Consider the following 24,479-nt stretch of genomic DNA (forward strand, 5'->3'; position numbering starts at 1 on the left):
CCTTGACCTCTTCTTGCATCGTATCTGGCAGCTCCGCTAGATAAGGGACTATGTCCTCCCACAGTTGGCGATTATAACGTCCCAACAGTGCTATAGAGTTGGCGACTTTGATAGTCATGGCTGACGTGGTGGTGAAACGTTTCCCGATGGTATCCAACTTTCTTCCCTCTTTGTCCGGTGGTGCTGACAAGGGAGCGGAAGGGTTGCGGGAATTCTTCTGAGCTGCCTGGGTCACTACTGAGTCAGGTTTCGGGTGCCCATTGAAACAGACTGCCGCCTTGGTGGGTGCTTTGTATTTTTTGTCTAGGCGTGGGATCACCACCGGTATGGAAGCTGGCGTAGCCATCAGTTTCTTTCCCTGGTCCCAGAGAAATTCTATAATAGGGATTGATTTGGAGGACTTCTTCGTTTGCTCTTTAAAATCGTATAGGAAACATTCTGTTTCCGTTGTTTCCATTTCCATGTGGAAACGCTTTGCTGCCCGTTCCACTAACTTATGGAACCCCCCAATGTCCACTGGCGGAGAGTCCGACTGGCGTGGTTGGGGTGAAGCAGGGGAGGGCGCGACATACTCGTCGTCTTCGTCCTGATCCGTTTTATCCTCGGGGACTTCGCCCTCTTCCATCTCTTCAGCTTCCTCATCTGAGGATTCCACTACTTGAGGCGAGACTGCCTCATGGGAGGCCTGTGGAGGTGGTCGTGTTGTCCGTGGGGCTGCCGGTGGGGCAGATGCAGTTGGCGTTGGGCCCCTATCCTCAGCGGCCTGAGCCTCCGGGAAGCGCTGCTTATAGTCCTGGATGAGATGTTTAAGGTCATCCACGATAGACGCAGGAAGGCACACCATTGGGGTCACCTCCGTCTGTACCTCCGCCTGGAAAGTGTGTTCCTGGCAGGTAAATTCCTCCTGTTCCTCGTCAGTGCTTTGGCATTTGACGTGGAGGTCCGAGATGGACATAGCCTGAGTCGTCGCTTCCTCCTCCGATTCTTCACTCTGGAGAAAATCAGAAGGTAAGTTGCTTTGTACTTTGCTTGGTGATGTGGTTTCAGGCGTGATCAGCTTCTTCGTTAATTTGCGCGGTGGCGTCGGCGGCGGCAGCGTCCATGACGACGTTTCCACTAGCTTGGACTTCTTCCATGGTTCCTCGGTGTCCTTAGTCGTAGACGACCCTCCCGTCGACGGTTTTGTCGTCGACGGCATGTCCTCCGTCGTTGGTGTGTGAAGCGACGAGATTTTAGTCGTCGTCGATGTTTTCGTTGACGACGCGGTCGTGGACGACGTCCTCGTCGACGACGCACTCGTCGACGACTCGTTTCTCGTCGACGATTCATTCCTCGTCGACGTCTTCTTCGTCGACGGTCTCGGCGACGAGTCTTGCGTCGACGGCGGGCTTCTCGTCGTCGACGTCCCTGGCCTCGTCGACGATGGGGTCCTCGTCGACGGTGTCGTCGTCGTCAACGATGGGTTCCTCGTCGACGGTGGCATTGCCGATGGCCCCGATTTTGACGTCGACGAGCTCTTCGTCGACGGGGTCGTCGTCGACGGCCCCAATTTCGTCGTCTGTGTGGTTTTAGTCGACGACTGTTTTGGCAGTATGACCGATGGGATGGGCCTACCTGCCGACGACGATGATGATGGAGTGGTCGTCGTCGATGCGAGGACTGACGACGCCGTCGTCGTCGTTGTGGAGACGGCGAGTGGCGTCACAGCTCTTTTGCGCCGAAGATGGCGTAGGCTTGGTGGAAGAGTGCGCAGGCTTCTTGAAGGCCTGAGAGCCTGAGTCAGACACTGAGGAGGTCGTAGATTTTGCCTCTGAAGATTTCTTTAGCATCTTCATAGGAGGAGCGTCTGAAGGTCCAGGGGGGTCCCCCCTTGGCCTTTTGAGGGAGGCGTCCGAAGCCATGGAGAAGCTGCCCTCTGAGGACTCCACATTATCCCTTTGCTTAAGCCTGTCCAGCCAAATTAGAAGTCGACCTTCTCTGTCCCTTAGAGTCTTGTTAGGGAAAGAGCGACAGATTTTACAGTCCTTGGGGACATGGTCCGGGTAAAGGCAATATAAGCACAGGTCGTGCTTGTCTTCCACATGGAGCCTTTTCTTCCCACATGAAGAGCAGGCCCTGAAAAGGGCTTTCTTCTGGGATCCAGACATTTCCTTAAAAGTGGTAAGGAAAGACAGCACTTACTGCAAGAGATGTGTCTGAAGTATCTCTGATGAAGAATTTGAGAAGATAATCCTTTTCCAAAGTGATAAAAGTAGTTTTTGAAGATATCCTGAGGAGAGCTCAGGCTGGAGACTCCCTAGCACAACGTGCAGTAGAAAATCTGAGAGACTGAGGCTCCAGCAGGGAAGGTTCTAGAGGGAGGTGCTAGCTGATTGGCTGGCTCTAAGAGTTTGGTCCTTTTTGCATAAGGACAAGGATAGGCTACTAAGGTGAGGCCCGTAGGCCTATTTTTCTCTATGTATGTCTATAGGACATTACTTATATATATATATATTACCGGAGGCTCCCGTCTCGACGACGGGGAATGATTCAGGCATGTGAATCTATGAAAGACACCCCTAATACTGGATAAGCACCTTGGCCCTAGTGGAATGGACCCGCATTCCCTGTGGGAGCTGCTTTTGGCTACTGCGTAGCAGATCTTAATGCAGAGAACTATACTATTATTTTCTGCACTGCCTTGCCTTTTTTTTTGCCCCAGAGAACCCCACAAAGAACTAATCGCCAGTCGATGGGCTTTGGTGCAATCGATGTAAAAGTTCAGCTTTCTTATGGAATTACAAATGAGGAGTGAGGCAAAGTAGATCGGAAGTGTGATGGACTGTCCGACATGAACGGGAGTCACAACATTTGGTAGAAATGCTATTCTAGTCCTCAGCACCAGTTTGTCAGGGAAGATGTTTGAAAAAAATGGGAAACCCAAAATACCCTTGTAGGCTTGGGCAATAAACAGTTTCAAGGTAAAGAATGTCTACAAGAGATTTTGTTTGTACTATTATCGTTCTTTTCTTTCAATTACTCATGAGTTAGTCAAATACGATCAGACTCGACAGTGTCCACAAGGACTACCACAATGAATGTTATTTACAAATACAAAGCACACGGAAAGTTCTATTTATATAAAATAAATTTATATAGTTTTCAAATTTCAAATTTAGAAGGGGTACATTTTAGAAAGAACAAGGTATCAGCAAAACAAAATTATGAAGAGATGTACAACTCAATTTGGACACAATTCATAACCTACATCAGCTCCTAGATTGATAATAAAGCAAATATTATCCAAAAATGAATAAATATTACTAAAGAAACGGAGAAGTTTTTCTTGGAGTTGACGAGAAGGTTGACGTTTCGGTCTGTGTGGCATCAATCCTTTAGACCATCATCAGGACAATTGGTTTTTTGCAAGTCTGTCCAGACATGTAAAAAAAAAGGCCTTTTTTTTTTACATGTCTGGACAGACTTCTATCGCTTGACTTCATCACGCTGTTGAACCACACTGATAAGATAAGTTGAAATAACTCCATATTTGAAGACCACACCAAGACTCCTTGCTGGTGTCTCTAAACAGTAAACCTTCTATACCAGACCGTAAGTGACCTTAACACGGTCTCTGGATTGCCAATCATAATTAAGGCTACATCTTTGGTTCGCTGCCCTACCATTATAATAGAAGGGTTTTATCTTGGTGCTGCCCACTGAGACTTCAAATCCCACTGCAGAGCCCACGTACACCACCTGGTGTGGTCGACATGGGAGGCCAAAAGGGCAAGAAGTTTTAAGAGGCACCCTAACTAAGATCCAGGATTGAGGCCAAAACATCGGGATCACAGCCTGAATGTCCTGAGATTACTGATCCTGAGGGAAGGCCAGGTAATACACTGTATCCAACATAGTGCCAAAGAAAAGGGAGCATCTGAGAAGGAGTGACGCGAGACTTCAGCACATTGACAGTGAACCTCAACAATGTTAGAAAGTTCACTGTCGTCTGCAAATGGTTTCCGACTAAGTGTGGTGAGCCAGCCTTCAACAGCCTGTTGTCGAGGTAGGTGAAAACTAGTTCACCCGACCTCAGAGTGTATGCTGCGACCACTACCATCATCTTTGTGAACACCCACTGGTGAGGCTGAAAGTGCTAATGGCCCACATTGTACCACAAGTAGCGCCTGTTGGCCTGCAAGATGGAACATGGAAATAGAGGTCCAGCCTTACTATCCAGTCTCCGGGATCCAGGGTAGAGATAACATGGGGCAACTTTCTTGAATTTGTCCTTCCAATGGAAGAAATTCAGAGATCAAAGATCTAAACTAGGATGAAGGTCACTGTTCTTTCAAGACACAAGGATTTAACAAGAGTAACATCCAGTTCAGATTTCCAAAAAAGGGACCCTCTCTATGGCTCCTTTTGCTAAAAGAGCAGCAAAATGGATGAGTGATCCTCTGAAAGCGCTCTGATGTGGGTGGAAGAGGCGATGGGTCAGAATGGAATGGTAGGGGGCAGCCCAGCTGAACTATCAGTTGAACCCACCCATTGGATATTATGGCCTGGCATGCGCGGAGAAGTTAACTGATTCTGTATCCCACAAAGTGGTTATGCGCTGTGAAGGGGAAACTAAAGCAGCTTGGAGGATGCTGCCAAAGGAGTAGGGGACAGGAAGATTCATTGTCCCTGCAGACCTGGACACTGTCTGTTGGAGCCTCTACCTTGAAAGTACCGGGGTGCTTACTGTTGAGGTGGTGGGCATTATTGTTGCTTATAAGTGAAACCCCTGCTGATGCCTCAAAAGGGGTCAAACTATTGTGAACACTGATATCAGTGTGTAGAGATACTGAGGAGCGCAAATGTGGCTCTACTTATTTTAAGGACCTTGAGGGCAAGTCTGCCTTCTCACCAAAGAGGTGAGAGCCATCAAAAGTTATCTCCATGAGCAATGCATGAATGTCACCAAAGATGCCTATGGACCTCATCCAGATGTGGTACTGGAGTACCACGCTCGTCCCAACTGCTCCACCTAATTATTCAGTTGTGTCTAGACCCGAACGTATGGCATATGTGCCCACATTCTGAATGGACTGAGCCAAATTGGCGCAGAACTCTTCCGGGACTGTTGGCAATATCTACATGACTGAGTCCCATATTGCATAGACGTATTTACCCATGGGTTGATCCTGCTAATGGTAGCTTGAACCACTAGGCTCCCCGGAGTACAAGGTTCAACAGGGTCCCTCGGAGGAGGTGTGTGGTTATTTGCTACTTGTCCATTTACTGTTGGAAAGGAAGCAGGTGGAGCCCAGGTGCCTATGAGGGTATCAGTCAGGGCTTTGTTGAAAGGTAGCAGGGGCTCAGACAAGGTTTGCCTAGGTTGCATAAATTCATTGAGTACATTGGTTCTTACTTCAATATATGCCAATTATACGTCCAGGACTTCAGCTGCCCTTCTGATGACCACAGCTAATGAGGCTCACTCTTACATTGAGGGACAACGGCGAGAACCCAGCTAAGTGTCAGGGTAGGTGTCCAGTACACTGGCCTCTAACCTGATGGAAATTGTTAGAATCATATTGTGAGGGAAATTCATCCCCATCATCTTCATCGTCACCAAAGGCTTTGGTCACAATCCAATCCGAAAAGTTGAGTGGATCTCTGGAAGGTGGATTCTAGGCAAATTGCAGTTTTGTGTCTCAGCCAGAGAAAACAGGGGCTGGTCACGTTCTGGGCACAACCTTGGTTGAGGTCGAGGCGGGTTTGTTGTCGACCAGGACAGTAGGATGGTACCATCCTCTGGTGTGGATCGTGGTACAGGACATTACGTCTGCTCCAGAGTCCAAGCTGAACCCAAAGCGAGTTCAGGAGGAACAGACTGCAGTGAAAGTGGATTTTCCAGCGGTAACCAGACTGGTGACCTTGATGGATCCATGAGGACTCAATGCGCACTAGAGGGAGCCGGCAGGGTGCAAAAGATTCGCAACATGGCTACTTTTAACACCTCAACCTGCAGCAACATCGCCAATAGCCCTGGAAATTCTGGGTGCATCAGCTGCAGAATTTGTTTCTCTGAGAAGGACCGGGAACAAGAGTGGAGCACACCATTATGTCCGGGTGACCTCTCAGGAGACGGGTGGCTTGGACTGGACAAGGCCCAATTTGACATTTATGTTTCTTTTTGGATTTTGACTTACCCGAAGATGTGATGAAGACCTATCAATGGAGCGGCTCTGAGAGCTGGAATGCGTCCGCGCTCTCAACTTTGGGAACAGGCCTTTCATGACTTTCTCTGGTGTTAGGCGAAGTACAGATTGGCTTCATAATCCAGAATCGCCTTCGGAAGCATAATGACAAACCACTCACACAACTTAGAGTTGTGGCCCAAACGCAAACATCAGAGCGACACCTCTTCACATACAACTGTTTTCAACAGTCCCAACAAGACTTAAACCCTTTAGTTTTCAGGAGGGGACATATTCCCCTGCAAACTAGAAAATGATTTTTCCTAAAAAAATGCCATCTTACGAGAAGGAGCTAGCTCTGGTTCAGTGTTTGAAGGCATAGAAAGAAATGAAGTCAATGTGCTTGGGTGGTGCTTATATGTGGCTACAGCTATCCCTTCCAGCACTAATGGGGCCAATGTGGAGCCGCATCATTCCACATTTCGGCACTCTCATGGGCTATATCTTTTTTTCAACTGTGGGATCTCACCCTAAATGAAAGCAAGTCAATCTTTCTTCCATCCTTGAGTCATCCTATCCTCAGAGTGATTGAAGACATTTCATGGCATTGTTTTCCCTGGCTCTCACCTAACAGGATTGCATTTCAAAGTTTGCTTCCATGGCCACAAACCTCTTGAAACGCAGCACAGCACAAGTCTAATTTTAAACTCTCTTCGAGGCTTTTAGTCACAATGCATCCCGTTGATCCCCATTTGTGTCACATTCAGCAGGAGCTGGAACAGTAGTGGCAGGTGCTGATCTGGTGAAGGATGCCTAAAAACTGCTCCGTCCAAATTCCTTTCAAGCCCTCTCATCCAGTTAGGACACGGCAGTAAACGCATCAATGTATGGCCTGGGGGTGGGTAAGGGACTCAAAAGCAGAATTCTCCATAAAAGGACTGTGGACTATGGAGGGAAAAAATGCTCACATGAATGTCTTAACATGGCCAGTTATCGTCTTGGTTTTTAAGATGGCTCCAGTCAGCCGGTTTTCATGACCACCTCCAAGTCTTACATCAGGAACCAAAAAGACACAAAATGTCATAATTTGTCAGAGCATGCACAAGGTCTGTGAGACTAGGCAGTCAAGCAGTGTGTCTCTCAGTCTAGCACCTTCCTCTAGTTGAGAATAACTAGGCTGATGCCTTCAACTACTCATGAACGGATTTCACAAATGTGGCCTCAATCTGGACCAGCTGCAAACAATCTTTGCATGCTGCGGGCGCACCAACTGGACCCCACAGAATGAGAAATGTACATTCTTTGCCAGCAGAGCTGGCAACCAGGAACCAGAGAGTTAGTGGTTTTGAAGACTTGATTAATGCTTCTGCTTCCATTTCTCCTGGTCCCTTAGCAAAACTAAGAGGGAATCATGTAATCTGACTCTCATAGCACCAGCGTGGTTGAGACCGCATTTGTTCACAAATCTTCTGCAACGGACTCATTGCCAATTGATCACTCTCAAAACCAATCCACTTCTTCTATCGCAGCAGCTGTGGAAGGTCTTACACCATGACCTCAAGTCCCTGAAACTCAAGCCTGGTTCCTCACCACATAACATTTTGCACATTTAGAAATTCCTCTGGAATGCCGGAAAACCTTTGCCAATACTTATAGAAGCAAGTGGAAATACTTTTGTATTCAGTGAACAGACAGAGGCTTGTACCTGCTCTCGCTGCAGATTCAATAAAACATACCTTTTTGTTTTTGCATCAGGACAAAGCTGGGAATAGATCGTCATAGAGGTCTTCTCAATCATCTTCCTTGTTTATGGAATGGATCACCAAAGAGAGTCCTCTTTACCCTAGTAAATCTGCCTTAACTAATATGGAAGGTGAATATAGAAATGACCCTTCTAATATCAGCTCCTTTGAACAGATCCTTAATTCAGAACTAAAGTACCTGTAGCTGTTTTGCACAGGCACTACTCCTCTTAGCATTACAATTTGCAAGAAATGTAGGGGAGATTGAACCATTTACAATTAAGGAAGCATCACTATAGTTTGCAAAAGAAAACATTTAGTTGAGGACTTCTAAGCTCAAAGTGCCTTCGGATACTGTAGGAAGGTGGCTACCTGACTATGGTTACCCCAGATTTTTTGCCTGTGTTTAGCTGGTTTTTTGACTTAGTTGACCTGGTTCCCTGCTAATCAGGGCCCCAGGCCATCTGCTCTCTCTGTAAAATGGATTCCATGTACCCTAGGTACATACCAATTGGAAATGGACTCCTTGTCAGCCCCTGTAGAATGCACTATAGGTGCACAGGGCACAGGAGCCACTAAGGCCTACCAGGGGCTGCAGCATATCTTTTGCCACCCCTGGCTGGTTCTTAAATTGACACAACTGGCTGATCACTCAGCTGGGGTAAGGTGGTGTACACACCCCTTGCTTAGATATAGTATACCTATGTCTAAACCTATATCTGGACACATGTAAACCTGTGAGCCACTCCTATAGACAGGCCTCACCAATCCTGGAGGCTGGGTGCATGGTTTTTATGTGAGATGGAGCTCTAGCATGAGCTGAGCCTGTCTGCAGCCGTCGGGAACAAATCCCTAAGCTGTTTCAGGATAATGCCATACCATATACTATTAAGTGCCTTATAATCCTCGCGGTTATTTAGCAACTCTGGTTTGGCTTTATCAAAACATGTCGTGTAAGGTGTCATACGCTTTGGAATACCATCCCCTCGCCAGTTCTGGCGACGGGGATGGCATTCCACCCCTCTAGAGGGGTAAGACATGTTACTTCACTTTAATGCGGTTGATTTCTCCAAAGGCCTTAAGATCCACAAAATGGATGCCTCTGCCACAGACAAATGTCTGGACCCCTGGAGCTGACCGAAACCCAGTCAAGGGGGTCCTGGACAAAGGGTTTCCTGTCACAGGAGGGTGTCACCGCCCTCCAGACAGGAGATAGTGTATTGTAGCAGGGAGGTTTGAAAGAAACCAGACACTGCCTGGGGCGCACAAGGCTGCCCCTTGCATAATCCGGCCAAACCGGTTCTGGGGCACTCCAGCCCTCGTGCCAGGGCGGCCTGGATCAAAGGAAGGGGGTGTATCCACCCACTTCCTGGGTCCCACCCATAGGAGGGGACCTAGCAGGTAATCACGCCCACCAGATTCGAATAAGAGTGGGAGCAGTGCCAATGCACATCAGATTTCCTGGAAGAAACATTTGAAACGATATTCTGGACCCTTCGCCCTCCATCTCAACGTGGAAGCCCGAAGAATCTCCCTTGTGGTCAAGGAGTGACCACCCTGCAGCAGCAGGCACCATCCAGCCCTCGACGTCTACTTGGTTGCAGTTCCCGCCGGAACTCGAGCGACTGAGATCGACGAGATCAAGCCTGCCCAGCTTCTAACAGCCCGATCCACAGTCCCTGCAAAGCTGAGACCCGTGGAGGCGACCGGAAGCGTGGGGCACGCCATCTTGAAGTGACCACGAGACGCTGACCGTGCAGCCCACGAGTGACCCTCGAAGCTGTACACCGGGGTTTGAGAAGCCCCCACCCTGAGCTACTCCTGAGCCGAAGTTCAGCCCTCCACACTCGACGAGTGCTGCGTGGGGCCCTTTGGCACGATTTGGCTCAACGCGTTGGCCCGGTCACTTGCCAGCTGGCTTGTGGTCCCTGTGCCGACGAACTACAAAAGAAGACTCGTGATTCTAGTTGCTCTAGATCCACACCAGCTCCCCTGAAAGGGAGCCCCGACTCTGACCTTCCTGGTCCGAGTGAGACGCCATCTTCCAATCCCGCGTGGATTGCTCTTACCAAGGCTTGTTTGCTCCAAACCGGAAGCCGACTGCACCGACGGTGAGAGCCTGCGTGGGACAGATCGTGACCGGCTCCTGGACGTCGCAGATGCCCCAGAGCCCACGTGACAGCGAAGAGAAGCGCCTCGACGACCACCTGATTGCGCCCGACATTGCCTGGTTCCGTCCTGGTTCCACCCTGGTCACTGCTGAGTGACCCAGACTCTGTCCCCTCTGCTTTCAGGTACTCTACAACTTGAGTCCACCCTTGGACTCCACCGGACACTTCGTCTTCACCCTGCCTGCAGCCCTTTCAGCTTCAAGCACCAAGAGCCTGCGTGTCAAAACCCGACGCCACTTCGACCCTGTGCACCCACTTCCTGTGGGTGAGGTAACTTTGCTCCGCCGGTGTTCCCACACTGGTGCACACCTCTAGGGTCTGTGTGTTAAGTTTTGTTCCTCTAGGTTCAGCGGAAGTGTCCTTAAACTTTAACTATTTGACTTTTACGCACCATTGGTTAACATTGGTGCATGCGTGCGCTTTCCGCACATCTCCCGAATCCCGAGGGCCATTCCCGACTTCAGCATTGCTTGTCCTGACTGCTCCCAGCGATTCCCTAGGCCCTAGGCCTAACCACTGTTCGAGTGGCCTCTCTTATACCACTTGTTTAGTATATGGTTTGAGTGGCCCCCTGCCCTCATCCATAATTGTGCAACTTTGTATGTTTAAACAGTGCTTTTGATTTAACGCTTGTGCCCCTTTATTCATAAAGAATACTGGGGATTGTTTTTAGTAATAAACACATATATTTTTATAATATATACTTGTGTGGTGTCCTTTCATTTGGTATTACAGGATTGTATGTGGTAAAACAGCTCGCTTAACACGACCTCTTAAGTTAAGCCTTTAGGCTGCTTAGTCCATGCTACCACTAGGATAGCTTGTCTAATAAGGTTGACTTACAACCAGACACCATAAGGGGATTGTTTGGTCAGGTAATAGGTGGTTCCAGAATTGGAAACATCCCCTACCAGGCCAACTTCTCACATTGGTGAGCAGCGGTGCGGATTTGAGCTTGCTGTTGTTTTACCATTGCAATCTTTATATCAAATTGAAAGATCACATCAAGTACCTCTAGGTACATATAAAATCAAAAGCTTAGCATATTAAGTTCTACTGAACTTAGTAGTTGTAGGTTGAAGGGAGTAGCACACCCCTGACTACAACTCACTAGCAAGGTCCAGTAGGAAAACACTTAGTGTAGGTAAGTGCACCACTTACACCTCACTAGTAACCATGTCCGACACAGGAAAGGCCTCAGGGTCTAGTCCTGTGACAGTTGACCCTACCCAGGCAACTTCTGGATATGACAAACTAACCCGCAGAGACTTGATTGTCTTGTGCAAAGCAAGAGGGTTAAAAAGGGGCAGAAGCCCCACCTGCCTAATCCTAGTAGAACTCCTAGAACAGGATGACTTAGAGAAGGCAAAAGCAGCTTCCCTAGATACAGGAACTGAAGGGAACCCCCCTGCAGTTGATCCCCCTGAAGAGGAGGATGATGATGACTTGGATGAGGACTCAGAGGTTGAGGACTTAGAAGTACAGGATCAGGGTAGCCAGGTTCCAGTTGGTAGGCTTAGCCAGGCCAACTTGGACCTACTGGGGAATGGAGAGGGCCAGCACCTCCCCAGAACCCAACATGTGATTCTCCCAGGCAACAGAAGAGTGAGATCTCCCTCAGGGGACTCTCATCTTTCTAGTGCCTCCAGAGAATCAGAGAGAGGCATGAGTGCTTCTCAGAAAGCTGAGCATAGGGCTAGAATGAGGGCTGTCAGACTCCAGATAGAGAGAGAGGAGGTAGCCCTGAGTCAAGCTAAGCTTACCTTAGCTCAAGCTAAACTTGCCTTGGCAAGAGAGCAGAAATTGTGTGGCTTAGATGCCACTGGTGGCAGCAATATTCCAAAAGAGAAACCCAGGTCCTATGATAGTAGAAACCTGACAAAGATTGTGCCCCCCTTCAAAGAAGGGGATGACATCCACAAATGGATGACTGCTCTTGAGAGAGCCTGCATGGTACAGCAGGTTCCTGAGGAACAGTGGGCAGCAATCTTATGGTACTCCTTTTCAGAGAAAGGGAGGGACAAGCTCCTCACTGTCAGACATGAGGATGCAAACAAATACAAAGTCCTGAAGAGTGTTCTGATAGATGGGTTTGGCTTAACCACTGAACAGTACAGGTTGAAGTTCAGAGATACCCAGAAGACACAGACTCAGGACTGGACTGATTTTGTAGATTGTGCTACTAAGGCTCTGGAGGGTTGGCTACATGGCAGCAAAGTACATGACTTTACAGGATTGTATAATTTGATTATGAGGGAGCAGATCCTAAGTAATTGTCAGAACCAGCTCTTACACCAGCACCTGGTAGACTCTGATCTGACCTCTCCCCAAGAATTGGGAAAGAAGGCAGACAAATGGGTCAGAACCAGGATTAGGCCTAAGAATCAGGACAGTAACCAGAAGAAGGAGTCTACCAAGCCTCAAGATAAGGGTGGGGATAAAAGTAAAGAAAAGACTTCCCCAGGGCCCCAAAACTCCAAGGATGGGGGTGGGTCCCAAGACACTTCTTCAACTGAGAAAAAACCCTATTGTTATCCCTGTAAACAGGTGGGGCATTACAAAACAGACAGCTGTTGTCCCAAGAATAACAATAAAGAAAATATACCTCCAAAGCCAGCTTCAACACCTCCTGTTACTGTCAGCAGTAATCCCCCAGGAAGTGGAAGCACACCCAGGAATCTGGGTGGGTTTACTTTTGGAAATCAGGTGGACCCTGGCCTATCCAGGTCCCCATCACCCAATGATCTTGTTTATGAGGCTGGCATGGGGTTTGCCAACTTCTCTGCTTGCCCAAATACTTTGAGCAAGTATAGACAAGAACCCATCATCAATGGTTTAAGAGTTGAAGCTTTTAGAGACACAGGGGCTAGCATCACCATGGTGGCTGATGGCATAGTCCCCTCTAAGCAACTTTTACCTGGTGCCACATACCAGGTAATAAACATTGATGGCATCCAAACAAATCACCCCATGGCAGTAGTAAGTCTCAGCTGGGGAGGTGTCACTGGCCCAAAGAGAGTGGCAGTGTCCCCAAACTTGCCTGTAGACTGTCTACTGGGTAATGATTTAGAAATCTCAGCCTGGGCTGGGGTTGAACAGGAAATCCATTCTAGAATGGTAAATTCCAATGGAAAGGTTAGTGGGGCTGTAATGGCTACAGCCCCAATTCAAGATGTCCTTCCTGAAAAGGTTGGTAGGGCGGAGATACTCCCTGCCCCATCTTTAGCAAAAGCTCTTCCTGAACAGAATAGCAAAGCTGTTATGATAACAGCAGAAACCCAAACTGAGTCTCCTCCTGAAAAGGTTGGTGGGGCTGTGATGGCCACAGCCCAAACTCAAACTGACACGTGTGTTGTGAAACCTGAAATGATGGATAACTCCACACAAACTGAGAGCATGGAGGAGGAAGAGAAATCTCCCCCTCACCAGACTTTAGGACAGGATCAGCCTCCTCAGGGAACTGATCTTACCCCTGATGAAGGAACTGCCCCAGAGGTGGTTGGGCCTAGCCTGACAGAACCTCTGATGTCAGTGGACCCTTCTCAGGTGGGACCCAGTCTGGAGCAGGTAACCTGCCCCTCTCTCCCTTGCCTTAGCCAGCCCAGGGCTGCAGAGGACAAGAAGGACAGTGAGACCCAGAGGGCCCCCTGTCAAATAAAGCACCCCCATCAAAAGATTAGGTGCACCAAAACTAGTAGCCCTAGTAAGGTGAAAACTTTAAAAACTCCTAAGGGAGCCCCCTTAAAAACAGTTAGGGACCTCCCACAGATGGATTCTGTTGGGCACAGCCAAACCTGGGACCCAAAGGGCCCAAACCTGAACTGTCCCTCCAGCAAGCCAAACAGAGGGACCCAGCCTCCAGCTTTAGGTAGCCAGAGGTTGACCCTGAGAGCACAGTGCAACTCAGTTAAAGAAAGAAAGGCACACATGGTGGAAGATAATTGGAGGAAGCTAAGCCCTAAATTAGTAGAGCCTCGCTTCAATACTCCATATCCAAACCAGCCTTTAACTTTGCATAAACACACCCAAGGTAGTGATTCCCTATGGTGGAGACCCTCTAATACCCAAAGGGTGAGGGACTGCTTAGTGGACCATGAGACAGGGGGTACCCATGCTAGTGCAGGTACTTCCTTATATGGCCACTCAGGCAATATAGGCTTACCTGGCCAAGGATAGCCTTATCTCCTTTCGTTTGGGGGGGGGTTATGTAGGAAGGTGGCTACCTGACTATGGTTACCCCAGATTTTTTGCCTGTGTTTAGCTGGTTTTTTGACTTAGTTGACCTGGTTCCCTGCTAATCAGGGCCCCAGGCCATCTGCTCTCTCTGTAAAATGGATTCCATGTACCCTAGGTACATACCAATTGGAAATGGACTCCTTGTCAGCCCCTGTAGAATGCACTATAGGTGCACAGGGCACAGGAGCCACTAAGGCCTACCAGGGGCTGCAGCATATCTTTTGCCACCCCTGGCTGGTTCTTAAATTGACACAACTGGCTGATCACTCAGCTGGGGTAAGGTGGTGTACACACCCCTTGCTTAGATATAGTATACCTATGTCTAAACCTATATCTGGACACATGTAAACCTGTGAGCCACTCCTATAGACAGGCCTCACCAATCCTGGAGGCTGGGTGCATGGTTTTTATGTGAGATGGAGCTCTAGCATGAGCTGAGCCTGTCTGCAGCCGTCGGGAACAAATCCCTAAGCTGTTTCAGGATAATGCCATACCATATACTATTAAGTGCCTTATAATCCTCGCGGTTATTTAGCAACTCTGGTTTGGCTTTATCAAAACATGTCGTGTAAGGTGTCATACGCTTTGGAATACCATCCCCTCGCCAGTTCTGGCGACGGGGATGGCATTCCACCCCTCTAGAGGGGTAAGACATGTTACTTCACTTTAATGCGGTTGATTTCTCCAAAGGCCTTAAGATCCACAAAATGGATGCCTCTGCCACAGACAAATGTCTGGACCCCTGGAGCTGACCGAAACCCAGTCAAGGGGGTCCTGGACAAAGGGTTTCCTGTCACAGGAGGGTGTCACCGCCCTCCAGACAGGAGATAGTGTATTGTAGCAGGGAGGTTTGAAAGAAACCAGACACTGCCTGGGGCGCACAAGGCTGCCCCTTGCATAATCCGGCCAAACCGGTTCTGGGGCACTCCAGCCCTCGTGCCAGGGCGGCCTGGATCAAAGGAAGGGGGTGTATCCACCCACTTCCTGGGTCCCACCCATAGGAGGGGACCTAGCAGGTAATCACGCCCACCAGATTCGAATAAGAGTGGGAGCAGTGCCAATGCACATCAGATTTCCTGGAAGAAACATTTGAAACGATATTCTGGACCCTTCGCCCTCCATCTCAACGTGGAAGCCCGAAGAATCTCCCTTGTGGTCAAGGAGTGACCACCCTGCAGCAGCAGGCACCATCCAGCCCTCGACGTCTACTTGGTTGCAGTTCCCGCCGGAACTCGAGCGACTGAGATCGACGAGATCAAGCCTGCCCAGCTTCTAACAGCCCGATCCACAGTCCCTGCAAAGCTGAGACCCGTGGAGGCGACCGGAAGCGTGGGGCACGCCATCTTGAAGTGACCACGAGACGCTGACCGTGCAGCCCACGAGTGACCCTCGAAGCTGTACACCGGGGTTTGAGAAGCCCCCACCCTGAGCTACTCCTGAGCCGAAGTTCAGCCCTCCACACTCGACGAGTGCTGCGTGGGGCCCTTTGGCACGATTTGGCTCAACGCGTTGGCCCGGTCACTTGCCAGCTGGCTTGTGGTCCCTGTGCCGACGAACTACAAAAGAAGACTCGTGATTCTAGTTGCTCTAGATCCACACCAGCTCCCCTGAAAGGGAGCCCCGACTCTGACCTTCCTGGTCCGAGTGAGACGCCATCTTCCAATCCCGCGTGGATTGCTCTTACCAAGGCTTGTTTGCTCCAAACCGGAAGCCGACTGCACCGACGGTGAGAGCCTGCGTGGGACAGATCGTGACCGGCTCCTGGACGTCGCAGATGCCCCAGAGCCCACGTGACAGCGAAGAGAAGCGCCTCGACGACCACCTGATTGCGCCCGACATTGCCTGGTTCCGTCCTGGTTCCACCCTGGTCACTGCTGAGTGACCCAGACTCTGTCCCCTCTGCTTTCAGGTACTCTACAACTTGAGTCCACCCTTGGACTCCACCGGACACTTCGTCTTCACCCTGCCTGCAGCCCTTTCAGCTTCAAGCACCAAGAGCCTGCGTGTCAAAACCCGACGCCACTTCGACCCTGTGCACCCACTTCCTGTGGGTGAGGTAACTTTGCTCCGCCGGTGTTCCCACACTGGTGCACACCTCTAGGGTCTGTGTGTTAAGTTTTGTTCCTCTAGGTTCAGCGGAAGTGTCCTTAAACTTTAACTATTTGACTTTTACGCACCATTGGTTAACATTGGTGCATGCGTGCGCTTTCCGCACATCTCCCGAATCCCGAGGGCCATTCCCGACTTCAGCATTGCTTGTCCTGACTGCTCCCAGCGATTCCCTAGGCCCTAGGCCTAACCACTGTTCGAGTGGCCTCTCTTATACCACTTGTTTAGTATATGGTTTGAGTGGCCCCCTGCCCTCATCCATAATTGTGCAACTTTGTATGTTTAAACAGTGCTTTTGATTTAACGCTTGTGCCCCTTTATTCATAAAGAATACTGGGGATTGTTTTTAGTAATAAACACATATATTTTTATAATATATACTTGTGTGGTGTCCTTTCATTTGGTATTACAGGATTGTATGTGGTAAAACAGCTCGCTTAACACGACCTCTTAAGTTAAGCCTTTAGGCTGCTTAGTCCATGCTACCACTAGGATAGCTTGTCTAATAAGGTTGACTTACAACCAGACACCATAAGGGGATTGTTTGGTCAGGTAGTAGGTGGTTCCAGAATTGGAAACATCCCCTACCAGGCCAACTTCTCACAGATACCATCTCAACAAGCTAGTTATACTCAATTCCTTCTATGCTAACCAGTCTTCCATTGTGGCAAGAATAATGTATACTTTCAATGTTCGCAGTTCCAAAAAATTGAACACTGATGGGACAAAAGGCATTAAAATATCAAATCTTCATCGTAGGAAAGTAGCTCTTTTTGACATGGTCATCCCCACTTTTTGCCGGGAAACTGATTTCGACTGGAAGTGTGCTGAGTTCCTGCTAACCAGGTCGCCAGAGCTCTTTTCCAAAAATGTTCAATTGTTTCTCCCAATTGGCAAAACCTTTAGCACCCTCTACAGGTTCCTAATAAATGATCTGGTACCTAGGTCCTGCGGCACTAAAGACGGTACCTAATGGCAGCAGCAAAAATTGTGCCACCCTAAGGGACCCCTCATCAAGAACATGCAAAGGCAGCCATTGAAGGCTGCGTGTCTTGGTGCAGACAAAAGTGAAAACACAACATGTCACACATCCTTGTGTGCCATGTCCTCTAACACTGCATGTAATATTTGTAAGTCACCCCTACAGCAGTCCTGACAGCCCTAAGGTATGGTGCTGAATATTAGAGGTGAGGGCATACCTGCATGAGCATATAACAATGTGTATTTGTAAAGCGCACGTTCACCCGTAGGTATCTTGGCGCTGAATAACAGATGTTTATTTTTATCCAACTCAGTGGTACTCATTTTATCGGCCTCAGATGGATGAAAGGCTGAGTGCACCCGCTGGGATTGGAAACTATGACCATGAGGCCGAACACAGGCCTCTGCAGTGGATGCATTAGTCCACTGAGCCACCAGACCCGGCATGAGCAGATATGTCCCTGTGCTGGTCAGTCCTGTTATTGCCAGTACGCATGATCAGGAAAGCCATTTTAAAACATGTTCTGGACACTGGTGAAAACCGGTTCTCCAGCTGCACGATGGCTTCACTGAAGATAGGGAAGTTTGGTATCAAACATCTATTATTGATAAACCCACTCTAATTCCAGTGATGGATTTATCAAAATATGTTATCAATACACACACCCAGAGGGCCTCTTAGAGGTGCCCCCCGAAAACCTACAAGCCTCTGGTGTGTTTCCAGGCTAGTTTCTGCCTGCGTGCCATCTGAGATACTGTTCTGACCTCCTGGGGTGACATCCTCTGCTCTGGACAGGTGGGGAAATTAGCTAGTTAGGTAGGCGTACCAACGCCAGGCTAATAATAATATACAAAAGTGATAGGTGGAATGCTTGATTTAATATCAGCCACATAGGGCAAATGTTCTAAGTGCAGCAGTGAAGGTACAGCACTCTAAATCAGCAAAAGATAAGGAAGCTGGCTGCACTCTGAATACTGTAACCTTAGCAACAGAGATTCCAGAGTCTGCCGCAATCGGCAAACTGCTCCTATTCTTGCCATCGCTAAACTCTGATCCTCCACATGGGTGAATGTAAGATACAGGCCCATACTAAAAGGACCCAGTATGCGTGTTAAATACGTAATCCAAGAGAGGGCCATGATTTGAGCCTGAGGACCGAGCCACGCCTTAAGCAGTGAACCTATCACACACAGTCAACCTCCACTGAAAATCAGCGTCCAAGAAAACAAAAAACGTGGTCACCTTTTATTCCATCATTTGGAATAAACTTGAGCACCGCAGGGATTTCCGAGGCCAAGATCTGGAATAGTTTGCACCCTCTGTAGCGAATCATCATTTGTTGATAAAGATGGAAAGGTTCACTTTGGAAAGAACTCTCTCATATGGTGTTCCTCAACAATCAATCTCTGCATACACATTTTTAAACTCTGACACCCGAGTTCTCCATTTGGGAACATGGAGTCCCTATGTACTAGTATGTGGACGACACACAACTCTACCAAAAAGATTCATCAACCACCAGAAGGATCACACTGCACTCTTACCTAACAAAAGTTCAGAAATGAAAGGCAAACAACTTCTTAATGCACAAAAATTAGTTATACCTCATGGCACTCAGACACAAATATAAATGTCACATCTCACTAATTGACAAACTGAAGGTGAATGGCGTTTATCCATCCAGATCTTCCTCAATGAAATCATTTGGTTTCACCACCATTTCACTCAACTCGTCCAAACTCAAATAATACATCCATTTCACAGACTAAAAAGATTAAATACCTGCATTCAAATTGTCTTCTTCACTTACCCACTGAAAGAAGTTCTCCTCTCTGCAGCTAGAGTATTGATCTATAAAAAATGATGACCACAGCTACACCCAAAGGAGAATTAATTGTAAAATCAGTTGTGTGGCATACACGGGCACTCACCTAAAGAATCCTCCCTACCCTAAGTGTTGCCTATCAGCTCAGGAAGATAAAAGGAAAATCTCACTACACCTGGAAATCCAAAGCTTTAAATCTTCCTAAAGATTCATATGTGCAGCAAGATCACCCTAGAGCTCTCCTCCAGCACCCTTAAGAGCTTGGCCCACTTATCGCTCTTTCAGGAAACATCTAAACACGGACAACTAATGAATATCTCTCAACTAACCTCAAGTGCTCGGCTTGCATTGTTCCCAATTCAATGTCTATCACTTTAGCTCTCTCTGCTTTCCACTTTGTTTACACTATAATGTGTTTTCCATTGCACTTCATGTATCTGAAAACTGTTCCATACAAAGCTCATAAGTTCCATGCAATGTGCACCAGCATGTGTAGTAAAGACAGAGGTTTGACCAGTTGGTACATGAGAGCACCAGGGTCAAGGAATAGTGTTCTCAATCATAAATCGTATGGCTTCATAGAAAACCTACAGCTCACAAAAAGGCAAAAGGACCAATTTTCCAACACAAGACTAATACTGTCCATGACCAAAAGAAACAAGAAGAAAGAAGCTACTCCAAAATTTAGATGTGTGCAATCCATCTTACCTTGGCATTTCTCTGTGTTGCAGAGGCCCCTCTCTGTATGAGCAACTGCGCCACTTCAAAGTTACCGCAGGCAAGGGCATCATGAAGAGGTGTAATCCCTTCACACAGTGGACCACCGGGGTCGTTAATATTGGCTCCATGTTCGAGTAGAAATTGTACAATCTCTGTCAGGGGAAAAAAAAGAAAGCAGTGGCTATTATTGGTTACAAGTTTTACTTTAATGAGAACAAAAGCCTCCTCCTTTGCCACCCAAGACCAGGCACAGACTAGGCATCCCTTCCAATAATACAGTCACAAATGTAGAGCTGAAGCTGGTAGGCAAAATCTGTCGAATTTATTTGGTATCATTATGCTACTGGGGATTTAAAAGTGTGCCCCTGATGTTCCAAAAGCGTCCTTCCATATGAAGGCATTCAGAGGGAGAAGATCTAAGATAGGTCAAAGCTCACTATCGTTCTTCAGCACAAGGAAACAATAAGGTAATAATGTGTCCCCATTACAGAACCCTCTTTGTAGGAAAGAAAACGTTTGCACCTCTTGCATCAGAATGGACAGGTGATCCTCAGAGCTGTTCTGATGTGGGAGAAAGGTGTGGTGGGGCAGAAAAAAGGGGAGGACATAGCCATCCTGCACGATTTGGAGGGCCCATCTGTCAGAGGTAATGGATCGCCGCCCTAGAAGAAACTGCTGGATCCTGCATTCTAAAGGCTGGTTGTGTATTTTAATCGCAAGCTAAAGTGACTTTGAGGTTGCTGGCACAGGGAAAGGAGGCTGAGAAGACGGATGGCCTTAGTGATCTGCTCTTTGATTGCCAGATCCACGACCCCGGGCCTCGAAAAGACTCGGGTGACTGGCGTTGTCTGTACCTGAACCCCCTGGAGTAGCCTCGGATTTTCATGAACTAGTGAGGAAACTGCTTGGCAGGGGTCAAAAGATTTAGAGCGCAGGCTCCGGTCCCACTCTCCTTAAGGCAGAATATGATTCTTGCTGAACAGATGTGAGCCATTAAAGGGCTTTTCCCTAAAGATGGCCTGTACTTCTCCTAAGTACCTTGTGGAAAGCATCCACAGATGGCAACGAAGCACCAGATTAGTGCCAACTGCTCAACCTAGATCATCAATAGTATCAAGGCCAACCAGATTCACCTATTTGAGCGCATTTTGGCCATCTGGATGGTATGGGCCAACGAGGCTCTAAGTTCTTCTGGGACGGCAGGTAAAATCTTGCTGGCCATATCACAGAGGGAGTGATTATACCACAAACGAACAGCACTGACCAACTTCAATGTGAGGCTAGCCGAAGGGAACATTAATTTTCTGAATGCCTCATCCCTTGACCCTATGTCCAGAGAGGTTGCAGTGAATGAACTGGGTTCACCTTGCTGGTGGAAGCCTGGACCATCAAATTCTCTGGAGTAGGATGCTACGTACGTTAATCTGTGTCATCAGGAGCAGGTCTATGGTTTCTAGCTCTTTCCAATTCACTGGCGAGGAAGAACAGGGTTTAAACTAAGTGCCTACAAAGGGGTCAGTGAGGGGTTCATTGAATGGAGGCAAGGGCTCTGATGAGGCTGACCAAGGTTGCAAAACTTCTGTAAGGACATTGGTCCTGAGTTCAACAGAAGGCAGTTGTAGGTCCAGTTCCTCAGCCATTCATCAAATTACCACAGCAAAGGAAGCACTCTCCTCTGTTGGCGATCCAAAAAGGGAATTGAACTATATATCAAGGTAAGCATCAAGCCCAACTACCACATGTAAGTCCATGTAAAGACTGTCATCATCATATCATGGGGGTAAATCATACAGATTACCACCAAAGTAAGGTCCAAGTGGTGGTAAGCGCTGGTTAGAGTCGGAACCAAATAAACAACAGAGCCTTTGAGGGTACCGCCACAATAGCAGAAGTGCAGGCTCAGACTCAGGCAGTGAGGGTACAAGGTCAGCTGTAACAGATTTAGGGTACGATCTCTGTCAGGGGTTGTGCTGACACCGGTTCGGGGTCAGATATCAGCATTGGTATTGTATTATCCTCTGATGCCGATAAAAGAGGGAGCGACATGGGTCTCTACGCTGGTTAGCAAGTTAGCGCCCTCACAACTTCTCCTTAGATAGAGAGTGGCAAGATTGGGTTAAGTCTCACTTGTTATGTTATGTCATGTTAGTTCTTTTTATATAGCGCACAGCTGCTACAGAGAAGAGGTGTCCCGGCGCTGGTAGCAGTATCAATAAGGAAAACGGGGACTAGGCCACGGGAAACAGGAATGTTTTGGCCGCCTTACGAAAGGAAAACAGGTTGTCCAGACAACGAATCTGCGTAGGCAGAGAGTTCCACAGTTCAGCCGCTAAACAGCGAAAAGAGCGTCCTCCAGCACGGAGGTGCTTCACTTGAGGAACCGTAACCAGATATTGTTCAGCAGATCGTAGCTGGCGTGTGGGTAGGTAAGGTGCCAACAGATTGGACAGGATCTCAGGGGAAGAAAATAAAAAATGTTTAAAAGGTAGGCACAGAGTTTTAAATTCGATCCTTGTGGTCATCGGCAGCCAATGTAGGCGACGGATAGCCCCTGTTGCAGAACAGGTTCTGGGAGGCCTAGGCAGAACTTGGGCTGCTGCGTTCTGAACACGCTGCAGACAATTCACTTCTGCCTTGTTTGCCCCTAGCAGGAGCAAATTAGCATAGTCCAGCCTAGACAGGATGACTGCCTGAACCATCATCTGGCGGGTAGAAGGGTCAAAGAACCCCAACAAGGGCCTTAATCCCGGGAGTAGGCCAAAGCAGGTACCTGCCATTTTTTTGGTGTGCTCCTGAAAGCTCAGAGTGGCATCCAGCCAAACCCCAAGAGTTTTTTTCTACCAGCTTGGGGGTGGGAGCACAACCCAAGGTCTTGGGCCACCAATGATCACTCCATAGTCCCTTATCTCTCCCCACCAACAGCACCTCGGACTTATTGGCGTTGAGCTGAAGGCAGCTGGTGGTCATCCACTCCGCAACCGCCGCAAGGCCATTCCGAAATTTGGCTGCGCCCTGCGTAAGGTCGTCGGAGAGGGCTACCACCAACTGCGTACCATAAGCATACGAGACCATGGTAAGACCATTGTCCCTGGCCACCGTTGCTAGGGGTTGGACGTAAAGATTGAAAAGTATGGGACTGAGGGCAGAGCCCTTAGGAACAACTTGTCTGATGGACTGGGCGCGGGAGAGAAAGGGGTGGCAGATACTGGGAATGTTCTTTCAGACAGGAACGATCTAAATCATTCCAAGGCTAGACCTATGACACTAGCCTCCTCCAGACAATCTAAAAGGATCCGGTGGGAGACCGTGTCAAACGCGGCGCTTAGATCAAGTAATATCAGCGCCGCTGTGTGCCCCCCATCCCCCACTTCGCCGTCTTGTGTTTCCACATGGACTTCGACTTACTGGATGCTTTTGACCACAAACAAGTCTTCCTGTAGGAGTGCCCTGGGGAGCGATTGACAGTGGGTCTCACACAAGGCCTATGACTTCTTCCTGTGTTCGGGAGCGTACAGCTCTCTACATGGTCCCTTCGGGTGCACTCATCCCTTGACAAGGAGTCATACCCTGAGCCCAAACACCAAATACATACCTTGTGAGGCTCTGTAACCAACATCTGTTTGCTACAGTCACAGCATTTTTAAAGCCTGTAGTTTTAGGAGGAGACATTGTTCTCTTGCACAAGGGATTTAATTTTGAAAATCGTCAAAAGGTCATTGCAAGCGGGAGCGTAGCTTCGCAATAGTTAAAGTCGTGGAAACAAAGGAACTGACCTCTGTGCAAAGAGTGGCACTTATATGTGGTCCTGCCCTGTTCCTTCGGGGCGGAATAAAGCCAATGCCGAGCTGCATGGCTGGCAGGATCACTGCTATGAAAAGCTTCTCTATACAGTCTGGGGGAATGTTCTGAAAGAGAGGAATCTGAAATTAAAAGTATCCCTCAGAAAGAAGAATGTGGAGCTTGAGGGGTGAGACGCAGGGAGGGCTGTAGGCAATAACCACATGGGCGAGAAAGCAATATGGGGGACACTCAGGCGCGCGCATCGTAGGGGAGGGTTGGGAAGAAGCACATGATAGAGAGATCAACTCTAAGCCGCACAGTGGACAAGAGAAGTACAGAGCTGTAAAACACATTCAATCTGTTGGAGTGCTTAAACAGGAAGAACAAATCCATGCTTGAAAAGTAAGCAGTGGAAGGACACAAGTAATGAGGTCATGCTCCAGGCGAGGGACAAAAACAAAAGAGGGGAAAGAATGCATACATAAGTTAATGAATAAAACACAAACAAATGAGTGACAAAGCCAACCAATGGTAAGCAAAGTGTGGTGAGTAGGAACCACTTTAAGCTGACAACAGGTATGTTCACCAAAAGATGGCTTGCGCTGTCTAGTAGATGAGATGAAAAGAAAAAAAAACCTGTAAAAGTTACCTTCTTAGACACGTTTTCATTTTTGTTTGACTGGAAAATCATATCCCAGAACCGGATACTTGTACTGAGATATCCTACCTTTTATGAATATATGCGAG

At 48.2% G+C, this 24,479-nt stretch overlaps 1 protein-coding gene across 2 annotated transcripts in view; it reads right to left on the reverse strand.

The window, feature by feature from the left end:
- The window catches only part of TONSL (tonsoku like, DNA repair protein), a 347,227-nt gene that overhangs the window by 86,340 nt on the left and 236,408 nt on the right, over positions 1–24,479 (reverse strand). For both annotated transcript variants that reach the window (XM_078686541.1, XM_078686542.1), the window contains one exon: positions 19,941–20,104. In XM_078686541.1, the coding sequence (XP_078542667.1) occupies positions 19,941–20,104 (164 nt within the window). The remainder of the gene's footprint in view (positions 1–19,940; positions 20,105–24,479) is intronic.

This window comes from Lissotriton helveticus, chromosome 4_1 (assembly GCF_964261635.1).
Source record: "Lissotriton helveticus chromosome 4_1, aLisHel1.1, whole genome shotgun sequence".
NCBI classification, from domain to species: Eukaryota; Metazoa; Chordata; class Amphibia; order Caudata; family Salamandridae; genus Lissotriton; species Lissotriton helveticus.